At 32.9% G+C, this 14,423-nt stretch overlaps 2 protein-coding genes across 2 annotated transcripts; both read right to left on the bottom strand.

The window, feature by feature from the left end:
• Window positions 1-182: 182 nt before the first annotated feature.
• Window positions 183-5,337, bottom strand: LOC100255054 (probable 2-carboxy-D-arabinitol-1-phosphatase). The gene is made up of 9 exons (XM_059737642.1): window positions 4,883-5,337; window positions 4,366-4,471; window positions 3,984-4,200; window positions 3,769-3,887; window positions 2,131-2,226; window positions 1,617-1,670; window positions 1,435-1,533; window positions 1,203-1,314; window positions 183-786 (listed from the first exon to the last, which is right to left on the bottom strand). Exons 1-9 carry the CDS (start codon window positions 5,236-5,238, stop codon window positions 416-418), a joined length of 1,530 nt encoding a protein of 509 aa, XP_059593625.1. The 5' UTR covers window positions 5,239-5,337; the 3' UTR covers window positions 183-415.
• Window positions 5,338-6,464: 1,127 nt separating this feature from the next.
• Window positions 6,465-13,186, bottom strand: LOC100250021 (probable ribosome biogenesis protein RLP24). The gene is made up of 5 exons (XM_002268453.5): window positions 13,035-13,186; window positions 11,005-11,117; window positions 7,248-7,361; window positions 6,986-7,122; window positions 6,465-6,889 (listed from the first exon to the last, which is right to left on the bottom strand). The coding sequence occupies exons 2-5, from the start codon at window positions 11,083-11,085 to the stop codon at window positions 6,715-6,717; spliced, it is 507 nt and encodes a 168-aa protein (XP_002268489.1). The 5' UTR covers window positions 11,086-11,117; window positions 13,035-13,186; the 3' UTR covers window positions 6,465-6,714.
• Between the last annotated feature and the right edge of the window lie 1,237 nt (window positions 13,187-14,423).

Here is a 14,423-nt window from a genome sequence, read left to right as displayed (position 1 = left end):
CAGTTACCGGACAAACCATAGACTTTGTGGGTAACTCTATGCATTTCTTTTCCTTCTTTCTCCACTTTCCTTTTTTAACTTCATATTTTATTTTCTAACACTTACATTTTATTATAAAATATCATTTCTAAAAGAGAACTCTCGCATGTACATGGCCCACAGATATTGACAAGAGACCATAATAAGAGGGAAAAAAAAAAGATTTGTATTTTTCCATTTAGGACGAACATTTCATTTCACAGCCCACTTGAAGATTCCTATTAATGGACGAAGAAGGTATATCTTCCGAACAGCTATATACATTGTTACAGTTTACAAACTTCTTACAGGTTTTTTTTTCTTTTTTTAATTTTGTAAGGAGAAAATAGCCATCTCCCCAATGGCAGTGTACTTTATGCAGTGGACCAGGTTGCAGCTAAAACTCTTCATCATCAGATGTTGATCTCGTGATGGGTATTGACCATCTTCCCAAATGGGCAGTGTAATTTATGCACCGGACCACGCCTTTACCGCCAGGCCCATCAGGGAAATCAAGGACACTGACGCTGCCTGCATCAAGATGAAATGACCCCATCCATTCCTTGGTCAGATTTAGACACCGCCCCATGAGTGCAATGTGAACTGCCGGATGGCCAACTACTACAACAACTTTTTGTTGCTCGGATTCATCAGAGAGTTCTTCCAATATAGATTCCCAGGTCTTCCCTGATTGATCCCACAATGCTGTCATTACTCCATCGTTGAATCCATTGATCCAACCAGGCTGATTTTGTGGGACCTTGGTGGCTTCCTGTGATGGAGAAATAATAGACACACTCAGGCAAACACTCAAGATAACAGAGTAGTTAGTTCAGCTAGCCCCATGAACTCATTTGTCATTGTAAATAGAGCAAAGTGGTAACAGGTATAGACACTTTCAAGATGCAATTCTCTAAAATCTAGCATGCAGGGTTCTAATCTTCCAGATGAACACAATTTTGGTCATTTTAAACTCAAGACTAGTCATGCCAAGAAAAAATTTAATTCATTTTCTTTTTGTTCATGCCCCATTTAGTTTCCAGAGAAACATGGAGAAAACTAATTGAAAATCATGACAATAATTATGTAAATTGTAATAAGATCCTAAGTTCTTTTATGTTGTATCTTTCCTCAGCAACTGAATAAGGCATGAGGAAAATCTCAAATATTTAATATTTAGATACTTGCCTGTTTTGATTGCCCAAGTATTTTTTCAAGATCAAGGTCCTGCATTTGCTTCATCTCAACATAGCGAGGCACACAATCAGCCCCCAAGCAATCTGCAGCTTCTTGCACCTATAAGCAAGTCAACCAGTTGGAATAAGTAGAGAGCTCTGCAGTGGAATTTGATACTCATTTCAACAGAAAGAATATGAATTGTTATATGATGATCAAGAACATTGAGGATGATCTTACTCTGGAGATGGTTGTGGCTGTCTCAACAGAGGCAATCTTAGGGCTGCTAATTATGCAGCTCACCTTCAAATCAAGAAGTAGCTCAGCAGTTTTTTGGGCCTGTTGTGTATGCGCACAAGAAAATCAGATCATATTCCTTTTTAACCAAACAATACAATATGCAAATGATATAGATGTTGTACCTGTATTAACCCAAGCATGTTCATTGGTTGGTCCCCTAAATTAGGAAAACTGACCTGTTGAACATTAACGATGATGTTTAAAGCACTGGGATTTGAAAAAATAAATAAACCAAAGGGCTGCAGAATAATTAAGGAGGCTGTCAAGCAGTTCAAATATGACTTTGTGAGAATTTCACTGTCTAGCAGGCATGTTGAACAGCTATTTTACTATATATGCTTGGCAGTTTTAAGGTAAATTAGGATTCCAGGAAAAATAAATAAAAATATTTGTATAAATCACCAGACCTGATAACACATGCATTCACACCCACATGCACATGCTTGGCATTTCCTTCTATAGGCATGTCTGTCAGATATGATGAGTCATACGAGTGTAAATAAGATTAACTGATCATTTCCAAAATTTCATACAACTATTCCATTGTTTATCAAGACTGCCTTAAGTCTTGGGCAGTTCCAAACTTCACTTGTACATACACTGGTAACTTTGGATGTTAAAAAACTTTGTCCATACCTCTGTATTAGCCTGTGATCCATGACAGACAAGTATGATACGCTTACTGGTTTTTCTGCCTGCAGAACTTCCACCAGCAACAGGTGAACTAGGGGTCTGCATCAATGGTTCAAAGCCAATTATATGACAACAAAATTACTCCACAAAATACACACAAGGAAAAAATGCAGAGCCACTTAAACAACTTAAAGACAATAAATGACATTCTTAATTACAAAGAAAAAATAACATGTTCTGGCGATTCACATGTTCAACTTATAGCTGGTACACTGATTGTGTTTAAACTGTAGAATATTTTAAATAAATCATTTGGTATATGAACATTTTAAATAAATGATTTGTTATACTCCAGAAAAATGATCTTCTTGGAAAATTGATCTCTAGCATGAGTCACCCAAATTATTATTTATTGGATTCTACTTGATGGTTAGAAAGATACAAAAACACACAAGATGAACTAGATCCTAATCCTTTCATTTTTTTTTATAGACTGATTGCAATAATAGACGTGAAGCTTATTTTTGTAAAACATGATTTAAGCAAGACACAATCGTGTGTCATAGATTTAAAGGTTCCTGATCTAGAGGCACCATTTTTAACTTGTTTCCTTGAAATATAAGTTTCTCATCTGGATAAAGCTCAATACAACGCCCAATGTATAGTGTTTAAGACTTAGATACTCTAAGACACACTACTGAAGCTTCCAATGATCAAATATTACATATCCCATAGACTTACAAGAAATTTCAAAATGTTTGAGGAAAAAATTGTATGCACTGAAAACTTAAAAGACCACCCACTCAAGACCAACTAACAGTTGATTTGGCCAATACAGTAGTCTGCCAATTAGCTTGGTTAAACTGCATGCTCTGAAATATCAACCTGGTTGGAATAAAATTAGGTGTTTAAAACCTTAATGAATCAATCTAATTTTCAAAGTAGAAACTTTAATAATGGTTCTGATATAAGGAACAATATGACCTTAGGTAAATCTGAATGATGAAAAAAGACTGACGTAATACAGCTCTTTTTGAACAATCAACAATATCAATTTAACAGACATATGTGATGTGGAAAAGAAAAAAACCTACCAATTAAGGGTGGAAAACATTTCAGATTTTTTCTCCTTTCTGTTTTGACGGTTGGAAATTGGACAAGGTTTTGTTTGAGTTGTTGTAAGTGTTTATGTGCAATTACATTCTCCATGCATTCTAAGCCAATAAGCCAGCTAAGAAAGAAAGGACCCTAAAGCGATTGCCAGGAATCACATTATCCCCAAATAAACACCCCACAAAAATAATGAAAATAAACCACAATTCAGCACAACTGTTTTGAGATGACTTCCATTCAATTGCTCTGGTCAAACTTGGACACAGTTTTTGGCACACAAGCAAAGAGAGACCCTGATGCAACTAAGGCATCAGAAATTCCAACTTTAAAACATAAAATAAAATAAAACAAAAAAGACAAACAAATAAATAAAGCAGACGTTGAATCATGTCATCCTTTTCTAGTTCATGCCCAGGAGAATTTATCCTAAAATCATTGACACGGCCCAGACATAAAGACAACCAAGCAACCAAGTAAAAATAGTGTAAAAATTTGCATATTAAATTTTCTATGCATTAAACCATATACCTGATTTAAACGATTAAGACAAATATATGGAGGCCCACCATCAGCTTGTGGAGTGAAATCCAGCACACTTGCACCGCAGTTGCTCTGGAGTAAAATCCTGAAATACTCTGTTCCTAGACCTAATCGCCAGAAAGAAAAGGGAAGAAAAAAACTACATTGAAAATGGCAATTTACATAATAAAGCACCAAGTTAACAATAAGATGGGAAACAGTACCAATTGCCGTTGCAACGAGAGCCTGATTAACGGCATTGTGAGCAACCACAAGAACAGACTTGCTTTCATGAGTGAGGATCTTAGTCCAGCAGCATCTAGCACGTGCCCACAACTCCCTCACTGGATAATGGTCATCAATATTGAAATTAGCAGCATCCATCTGCCATTGACGAAAAGCCGCACCAAATTTTGCTTTTCCCTCATGCTTTAAGAGGCCCTGAAGCCAATCAATAGTATCACAACCATTGGTCTAAGATATTATTTCCATCTATTTGTCTATTTAACATTGAAGCATATTAAAAAATAAAAATAAAAAGAGAGAAAGAAGAAGAGAAAATTGGCTTCCTATAAAACAAACACAACAGTAAGAAACCAAACTAACTTGAAATGAATAAAGATCGATTTCCCGCAGGTCAGAGTTTGTAATGATCCCCTCCTTGCGGGTACCCCATATAATTTCAGCTGTTCTCTTCGATCTAGTCAGGGGGCTGAAGCAAAAAAAAAAAACAAAAACAAAAACATTGCTGCTCTAGTTAAGAGACTAAGAATCTAAAAAAGGCCAACAACTGAGCTGCACTTGAGAAGCCATCAGGGATTAAATTTCATTGACAAAGAAAATATCTACTATCTATGGCATGTGTTTTGAACCTCCAAACGCAAATTCAGAGAAATTAAAATTAGATAAGCATTCCAAATTCCATCAAGAAAATTCAAATAAAATTAGAGACATAGACAGCCGGAAGCAACTTTTGACCTAACTACTCTTTTCAAGTTTTAAATAACAATTCCGAAATAGAATTTCAGAGAAACAGAACAAAAGGCGGGTTTAATTGGAACTTGTAGATTACTTTTCTTAATTTCAGAAAAGGAAATATTAGAAAATGGAAAGAAAAATAAACCTGGAGAAACACACGTCGAAGGCATCGTCAACGAGCATCTGGCGAGAGGTCTCGGCCTGAGCCTCACCTTTCTGAGTGAGGACAGAGAAATTGGAGCTCCCTTGGATCCTACCTTCCTCATTCCACGTGCTCTGCCCGTGCCTCACCAGCACCACCCTCTTCGCAACCTTGATTGGAGGGAAGGGAGTGGAGGCGTAGAGCTGCGAGCTCAGTCCTCCCTGTTCCTTGGATTCCGGCGTAGACTCGTGGATCTCTTGGAGGCTCGAAGAAGATCGGACTGTGATGGAGCTAGGGTGGGGTCTGGTGTATGTGGAGAAGCATCTGTGGAGAAGAAGATGGGGTGCTGCGCAAAACATTTGGGAGTGTTTTTTTTTTTTTTTTGTCTTCTCGTTGTTTTCGCGCTAAAATCAGGTTGGGGGTTTTTGTGTGGTGACCGTTGCTTCCGCTATCGTCTACCTGCTGTGCATGCTATTTCTGTTTCCAAAACGGAAGGGAAAATTTAAAGGCATAGTTAATTATTATGATTTTGAACTTGTTTTACTTGAAATATTTTAGTTTATTTTTTACAAAATAAATTTTTCTTATTTTATTTTAGCACAAATCTTTTTGGTTCTTCAAAAGAAATAGTTTGAGAAGGTTCAATAGTTCAAAATGAATTTCTAGATTTACGGATTTATCAACATCAAATTCTTATTGGCAATTATGTATGATAAAAAAATAATTATAAAAAGCCTTTTTCTTTTTTATATTCTCTTTCTATGGATGTCCATAATTAATTGTACTGTATTTCTATACATAGTATGTATATTGTGAAGAAGATTATTTGACTTTACCTCTTTTTTGTTATTCAATCTAAATTGGAGTGGTGTGACAGTTTTAAAATATAATTGTACAAATATGAAAAATCATATTATAATAAAAGTTATTTTGAAACAAATATTTATAAAATATAAAAAAAAATTGAAAATATTTTAGATTTTCAAACAAATTTTTACTTTAAAAAAACATTATTGTATATACCAAATTATCATATATATACTTCTTTAACAAAATAATCTTAATATATTTATTATTTCTTATATCACTTTTTAGAGTTTTTACTAACATTTTTATGAGTTTTGATCATTTTTCACCCCATGGATATTTGTTCAAAATTTCACTAATGCTTTCTGATATATTCTAATATATTTATAAAATCGAATAACCAATGTATTAGTCCAAATTTATATTTTCATCCTTGCAGTATAATTTACTTCTACATTGACATATAGATGGAGAAAGCCCGTGTGCCATTTGCACATTTTAAAGGTAGATTATAGGTATCAACCCATCCTGAAACAAAAGTTACCATATAATCTAATGTGTCATTTAGTTTTATATATGGATAAAGAAGCATATTTTTTATAGGTTCTAAGTTTATAAAAACGTGAAGGAATAATTTATCAATAGTACATGTTTATTGCCTACAGAAAAGACATCTCTGAGACTTTTGAATATAGGGTTCATCACGTCTACTATTTTGATTATCATCACTCTCCCAACAATACTCTGGAGGATCTACTCTCCTATCCGACAAGCCAAATTCAATTGCTACACGAGATTTGATTCAATATAATTTAAAATTACAATTCATGTTCAAACCACAGTTTTCCAATATTCCACAAACAGAAGAAATCAGTAGCTATCTCATCATCAACTATGAAAAGAAAACAAGATCATGAGCTTTTGTAGACACCAATAACACTATTCCAGTTCCTCCCATTACGATCTTGGAGCTCCAAAACCATCCAAACACAAAAATATAAACGCAACAAAATTGCCCAGTAGTGAAATCACTCTTCCATGGCATGATTTTCCTCCGATTGTTGTTGGGAAACCTTGACTTTGATCTTGGGCAAGGTGAGAGATGGCTCTTGCTGAAGCACAGCAGGAGCTTTGACCATGTGGATGCTCTGCTCCAACTCTTTTGCTGCTTCCCTTTGCTCCTTGGCCTTCTTGCCCTTCATTCTGCCGAAAAAATTCAATGAATGTTACTAGGATTTAAGGATACATACTACCTCATGATGCTTTCTGAAATAGACGACAAGGAGGAGAAAGAAAAACCTGAGTGCATGGTGTCTGGCCTCTCTATCAACTCTGACTTTATCGATCTTCTTAATAGCCTTCAGAGTATTCTCAGCAACATTCCTATCATATCTCTCTGGCCTATTTCGCTTTCTCTCAAACTCAAAGGTTGAATCCTTTAAAAAGGAATAAGACAGACCCAGAAAAAACATGAACTCGCATTAGTTTTTCTTGACTATAATTACAGGAATATAAATGGGACTGTTTCAGGAAAAGGTTAATTGAAGATTAGTTTGTGTACCTGAGTCATGTCTTTGCCGTGCAACCGCCGATAGGCCTTGGTCCATTTTACTTTACGAGGATTCCGCTTCATCTTGAAGTTCTTGTGGCATTTGGATCGACAGAACCGAAAAATCTGCAGATTGATTACCATCAGGAACTTGAGCTATGAGCAATAAAGAAACGATTGCAAGCAGTGATTAATGCATTCCTAACTTGATTTGATAACATGGGAGAGCAGAGCAATACTCCAATACCAGCTAATCTAATTCAATAGATATTAGGAACCTAAAATTTTTTTTTTTAAAAAAAACACACATTATAGATATTTTACAGTAACATAAGAAACAAAATGATTGTAAATTGATACTGTGGTGCATCCCTGTTGCTTAAATAAAGACCCTACCCGACTGACCCAACTAGAACTCGGATCATTTTAGCTTGGTCCTTTTTAATTACAATCCAAATGGAGATGGCAAGAACTTCCAACAAAATGATTCGGCTCAATCACCAACAAAGATGTCTTTACATCATGAATATTTATGCGGTACAAGGTACTTGATATTAGGCACTTATGGTACCATTTACCAAACTTTTAAAGAAAGGGAATCTGAATGAGAAGGATAGGGAATGGAAGAAATTAGAATCACGATCCGGAATTTTACTGATGTGTTTACAAAACTATTACGAAAGGAAATAAGAATGAAATTGATTCTTTTTAAGTGTTTACTAGCTGTGAAGGAAATGTATGATTTTACTATAATGTCCTTATATAAAAAAATTTCCGCTTTGTGATTTTAGAGAAAAGGACACTTTAAATGGATGTAAAAAGGAATAGAACTCATTTCTTAAACTTACTATGTTTTTCTTAAATGATTTTGTGTGATTAAATGGACTTTAGATAAATAAAAAATTAAAAAAAAAATAAAAACTTCTCTACTTGTTTTATAACTACTATCAAAATTAAAGATATTTAATTTATTTTTCTTTTTTATTGATAAAAAATTATTCAAGTCACAAAAAAATTATTAAAATATTTATAAAGTTCATCTTGCATTGAAAAATTTAAAACTTAGTGAACCTGATTAGTCCAGAAAATACTATATTTATTTCATCAAATCAACTTCAAAGGGAAGAAATTGCTTATTAAAACAAATTTATGCCAATAAATATTATCCTATCAAGAAAAAGTCAAAAAATTATGAGAAATGACTCGATAATCTTGATACTTTTAGAAAAATTTTCTAATTACTTTTTACTGTGGAACTCTTTTAAAATTTTAAGATATTCAATTTCTTTGTCTCTTTTTTTAAATATCTTAAATTAATAAAAATTATTGGAAGCAAAAAAAATTGCTCATTCCCCTAGCTATTTTAATTTTTAATTTTTTGAAAGGTTTAATAAAAATATCATAAAGGTATCATTTTTTATTGAAAATTATTTGATAGTTTAAGAAGCATTTTTTTTTATTGAAATATGTCTTTTTTTATAGGTCAAATTTTGACCCCATTGGGACTTGAACCTGAAACCTCCCACGATCCCTCCCCATCCCTATTACCAATTGAGCAAGGCCTCAAGGGCAATATGATATGTAATATTTTACAATTAATTAAACTGCATAATTTAGGATAAGCATAATTCAAAGAATATATGTACACATTTTTTTTTGATAGATATAATTCAAATAATATATGTACACATTAATTGATACAAGATAAAACAATAGGCTAAGGGCAAAAAAGGGCAACATTTAGCCCAATATTCATTTCCTAAAGAAAATGAATAAGTTTAGGGTTGAGATGAAGCAAATCCATCTCCCTCCTAAATTGGGTTAGACTGTATATTGAGGATGGTTCTTTATCGTTGTTAGACTTTGTGGATTGGGTAGGTCTTGGTAGGGCACAGTAGCAGGTTTTTGTGTCTTCACGCCTTCTTTTATTCTTTGTATAAGCATGTATACTTTCTTTGTTTTAATACAATTCTTATTTACCTATAAAAAAAAAATGAAGCAAATCCATTCTCCATTTTGGAGAAATGAGTTTTCTTAAAAGTAGGACCTACACTGAGGTTGATTCCAAGCAAGTTTCAAGGTATCATCGAGTTCAATATCCAATACCATCTTAAACAAAGACTCAGCCACGAATCAATTAAACTCAGTGGATTCGGTCGAGATTTCGAGTTGACTTGGGCAAATCATCTTAATTGCCAAAAAAATCTTGGGTTCAACTCAAAAATCAAGTTTTTCCTTTCCTTCCAAATCATAGCAAAAGAACACAATACAACAGTCAAAACTGAGAAATCTCTAAAAATCAGTGATTCTCTTTAAAAGGAAAAGTTTTTCATAATCCATGATTGAAGACCCATGATGAAAAAGACAACACCAATGAAGCTTTGAAAAAATTTTCACTTCCCATGACTGTTTTGCGGTGTATAAAAAGAGGAGATTGAGGGCCTTTCATCGCCAACCTTGCAATAAATGTACTACAGTGCCTTCTTGTCAACAGTGTCATTGTGGTGACAAGTGAGAAATATCAGGTCCCTTGTCCTCCATTGACGACAATCCTAAGTGTTGGTCTTTTATCTCTCTCCACTTCGTTGTGTGCTACAAAGGAAGCCGGTTTGAGAATTGGGGACTTGATTACAAGGGAGTAATCTCTCTCTCTCTTTGTGGTGTGGGTTAGAGAATTGGGGACTTGATTACAAGGGAGTAATGTATTCTCTTATTGTTTTAAATGCTAATATATGTGATATGAATTGTATGGTAATAATGTGTTATTTTATTGTTTTAAATATTAATGTGATATAAATTGTAACTTTTCAGTTTTTTGTATTTGAGTTTTATAATTAAACAGTTGGGTTTATTTTCAATTTCAATATTAAAAATTCTCGAAACAATTCTACTTTTCATAACATTTTATTTTATTAATTTTTTAAACTTATTTAATTGTTTTTTTCTTTGACAATTTTTATAATTTTTAAAATTTTTATTCATCTTATTTCACATATCGTCCAATATCAAATCAAGATATTGAGACCAATATCCCTCAAGACCCTCTAAGTCAATGACTGCAACCATGACTTTGAACCATGTTTCCAAGCGTAAACGCTTAGGCTATATTTGGTTCTTGGAAAATTTGAGGGGAAATGCGTGAGAAAGAAAATAAAGAAGCACAGTAAAAGCAAAAAAAAAAGTAAAGGAAAATAAAAAATAGATATAAAGTCAATAAATTATTTTTATAGACTACTTCAAACTCATTTCACTTATTTTAACTCTTCCATACAAATATTAAATAGTTTTAAAATACATAAGTTTATAACTAATTTTAATTACATTTAATTTTGTTTTGTATTTTCCATAGCAAAACCAAATATGAGAAAATAATTTTCCTTAGCACTTTTTTCCCTTAATACTTTCTTAGAATCAAACAGTATTAGAATCGCAGGAAAGGGAATGACTCCCTTTCCTCTTATTCCTCAAGAATGAAGTAAACATGCCATTAAAATAGGATTTAGGATGCAAGGATTCCTTGAGTCAGATTTGAGTTGGGATGCATTATGGACCAGTTGTAGACTTATGTTAAAATTGTTACCAAGCTAATTGTATGGACTCTCACTTCAGTTCAACTCCAGTCTCTGCTGTCTAACATGAACTGTGAACCCTAGATAAGAAACTTTTAATAGTACCAACACACAACATTTAGATAATAGTACACTAGTCTATGGCAATAAAATAGATCTTAGTACTCATGGAGAAACTAGAAAAGAAAGAGACAATTTACCTTTGCATCATTCCGAACAAACTGAATACCATGCCCTGGATATACGGTAGAGGAACAGAACCAGCATTTCTCCAATCTCATTATGCTTCTGTCTTAGAAGGAACCCCTATTTTCTGCCAATAAAGAAAAATTACATCATTCAGAAGGATAGCCAAAAAACAAAGTAAGAACACAGTTACCATAAAAATGTCCAAAGACAAGTATATTTCTTTAATCAACATTAATATCTAAATGTTTTTCCTAGTGTAAACAAAAATGCCCCAACCACAATTGCTACTCGAATCCAGTTAGCCAAATAAATTCAGGCATCATCAGTTGTAATAGAATTTCATCAGCAGTAACATTATGTTATCCATGTTCACCTAAACAAGATGTTTAATCCATATATGCATCAAAAAAGACACCACCCCTCAATGTACCCGGTAGACTTCATGCTTCTACTGCTTAAAAATTAACAAGATCATTTTAAGAGTACCTGCATGCAATGTGAAAGAGAACAAAAACAGACCAGTGCTTAACCAGTTTTTGTACTACTATAATTACATGACTGTTCACTATGCCAAAGAATACGCAGTTCATTAGAATATCCATGCTTTCTTCAAGCACTGCTGGACATCTTGCCACCCTCCAGCCTTTACATCTTCCTAAAGGCTTCCAAAAATTACTCATATCCCTCCCTTAGCTTCTACCTCTGATAGGTCTACTTCTTTTATTCTAGATGACGGTCATTAATGCACTATTATGAAAAGAAAAACCACTATACTGCCCAAATCCTTCACTTGTCCATTGAACATTATGTCCAAAATCTATTTTTGGCTGCTTATTTTAATTGACTCAATTCCTTCCTGTGACATTTTCTATACACTTTTTTGGGAACTCCCAATATTTCAACATGAGAAGATGATCAAAGGAGGGTGTGAACAAAATGAACTCTTATCATCTTGACTATGATCCAAGATGTGCTTTTGCAAGTCTCCATTCCAATGTCTCTGCAGAGCAATGACAATGGGATGGCACTATTGTCAGGACCATCCCTCTCAGCAATCCGTTGATTTGCTGGATCCAACAACAACAATTACATTCTCTGTTTTCAGTGCCAAGCATGCAAACTCAGCAATATCAGAAAGTTTACTTCTATCTAGGACGTAATTGTAAATCAAGTCCAAATGACTTTATTCCAGTATTTTGGGATCCAGGAAAAGATAAAGGTATGTTTAATTATTTTCAACCCATTACATCTGTTTTTTTTTTATGGGTAAAAAACACCGAAAACCTCTGCTTAATTTGTTTGTCTCTAAATCATTTCATGAAAAGAAATTTCTCTTGGCAGTTCTACTTATACTTCACATCCTGCCAATGCTCCTAACAATGTTAAAATTGAACTTGAAATATATTATGCTTCCCACAATAATATTCATCAAACTTCATGCTTTTGATAAAACATAATCAAATGGCTTCCCAGGCATAAAAAGCAACCTAAGATAATAGTTCCTGAAGCTGCTATGATTGACACTAAAATTGCCAATGATTTATAGGAAGACATTTGGAAAAACACAATAATGAAAGCCCTTACTAATTTTCTGCATTAAAGCAAAACCCATATCTTTTCTTCCCTAATTAATAAAAACACTAACAAGAACCTCTTTAAACCCCAATTTTCTTCTGTAGTAGTTGGTGAAGTTCTTCAAAACCAACAGAACGACCAACCGTAAAGGCATTCCTAATAATGGGCACGAGTAATCCTCACGAACACCATATATATACATATAGCTAACAGCAGATTTGACTAGTCAATTATAAAACCCAAAACAGATGGGATAAGAAAACATATGTATGAAGATTTTCATCCTATTCTGTAAAGAACCCACAAAGGGATGGAGTCACAGAATCATTGTAGTCATCAAAATATATGAATTTTTTTTCTGAAAGCAACAATACCCAAATCAATATTTGCTTTTCCCATATAAAAATCAAAGAAAATCTAATTAGAACATATAACTGCCACGAAAATCATAAACCCTGAGAGTTACCTGGCTTCCTCGATGCCTTCCCTATGCGGTGAATGGTGGCCAAAAGGGTTTAGCAGAGACAGCGTCTTAGACTCTTTTGAGTCTTGCTGCAGAACCAGGGCTACAACTGCTGGGCCGGGCCGGTTTGCATTTAAAGAAGCCCAATCAACCTCTAGCCACATTTTCCTTACACGTTTCCTTTATATCGTCTTTCCTCGTACTTTTTCTTTCTATTTTCTTTACCTGTATTTTCCCTTTCCTAAGAACCAAACATTAGCATTAGAAAATAATGATATTCTTATATTCGAAAGAAATATTTAAAAAATAAAACTTAAAAATAGGTACCGATTACTGGAGTAGCAGAGCTGAGTCTTTAATTGTGAGGCTGCTCTCACACCCACCCAAGGACTCTAAGGGTCATGTCTGCCATAACTCCCAGTATAGAAAAGCATCTCATATTCATAGTGGAAATCTCAAATTTGGTGATTGTTCATTAACAAAGATATATCAAATATTGTTAAGATATGTTTGGTTCTGAAAAATATTAATAAAAAAAAAAAAAAGTGTTAAAAAAATGATTTTTTTTTATTTTTATATCTGATTTCATTATAAAAAAACATAAAAATAAAAAAATTAAATATAATTAAAATTTATATATATTTAAAATATTTAATCTTATTATAATAAAGTAAAATAAGTAAAGTGAGTTTGAAAAAAATATACAAAAATAATTTATTTAATTTAACTTTTTTTTCATTCTATTTTTTTTTATTTTCTTTTTTTTATATTTTCCCTTAAATTTTTCAGACAGCTTAAAACTATTTTGTGCCTTTTCATTTTTGCTTTCAAAACAAAATCCGAGTGCAAGTCCAAATCAGCGGGCCCTGGAGTGGAGGAGGAGATGGAGAAAGGCAAAGGTCTAATAAGAAACACCGGTGAATCTCAGAAAATGTGTTTGAAAGTTGAGACACTTATTTATTCCACACACCGTCCCAGACTTTTTTTTATTATTGAAATGTTCATCGAAAATCTAATTTTAAAAATCTAAGCTCTTGTTTGGTTGCTCTAAAAATAGTTTTTAAGAATAGTTTGTTTTTTTTGTGTTTTTAGAAAAAAAAAAAAATTGTGTTTAGGAATTGAATTCTGAAAAATAGTTTTTGTTTAAAAAAAAACATGTTTAATTGAATTAATAAAAAAAATTAAAATAAGTGAAATAAAAAAAAATGATTGAAAGTTACTTTTTCATTAATAAAGTGTTTTTTTTCAATAATTTGTTATTATAAATATATAAATAATTTTCATATCTACAATTTATTTAAATTTAAAAAAATGATTTTATTTTGAAATTTTTATATTAATTATAATTTTCTTAAACAAATGATGATTTTGTTATCATATGTAAATATATTA

The sequence above is a fragment of the Vitis vinifera genome, chromosome 6 (assembly GCF_030704535.1).
Source record: "Vitis vinifera cultivar Pinot Noir 40024 chromosome 6, ASM3070453v1".
In the NCBI taxonomy this organism is placed as follows: domain Eukaryota; kingdom Viridiplantae; phylum Streptophyta; class Magnoliopsida; order Vitales; family Vitaceae; genus Vitis; species Vitis vinifera.
The sequence above is the reverse complement of the archived record's forward strand: the minus strand, read 5'-3'. Positions and strand labels throughout refer to the sequence as shown.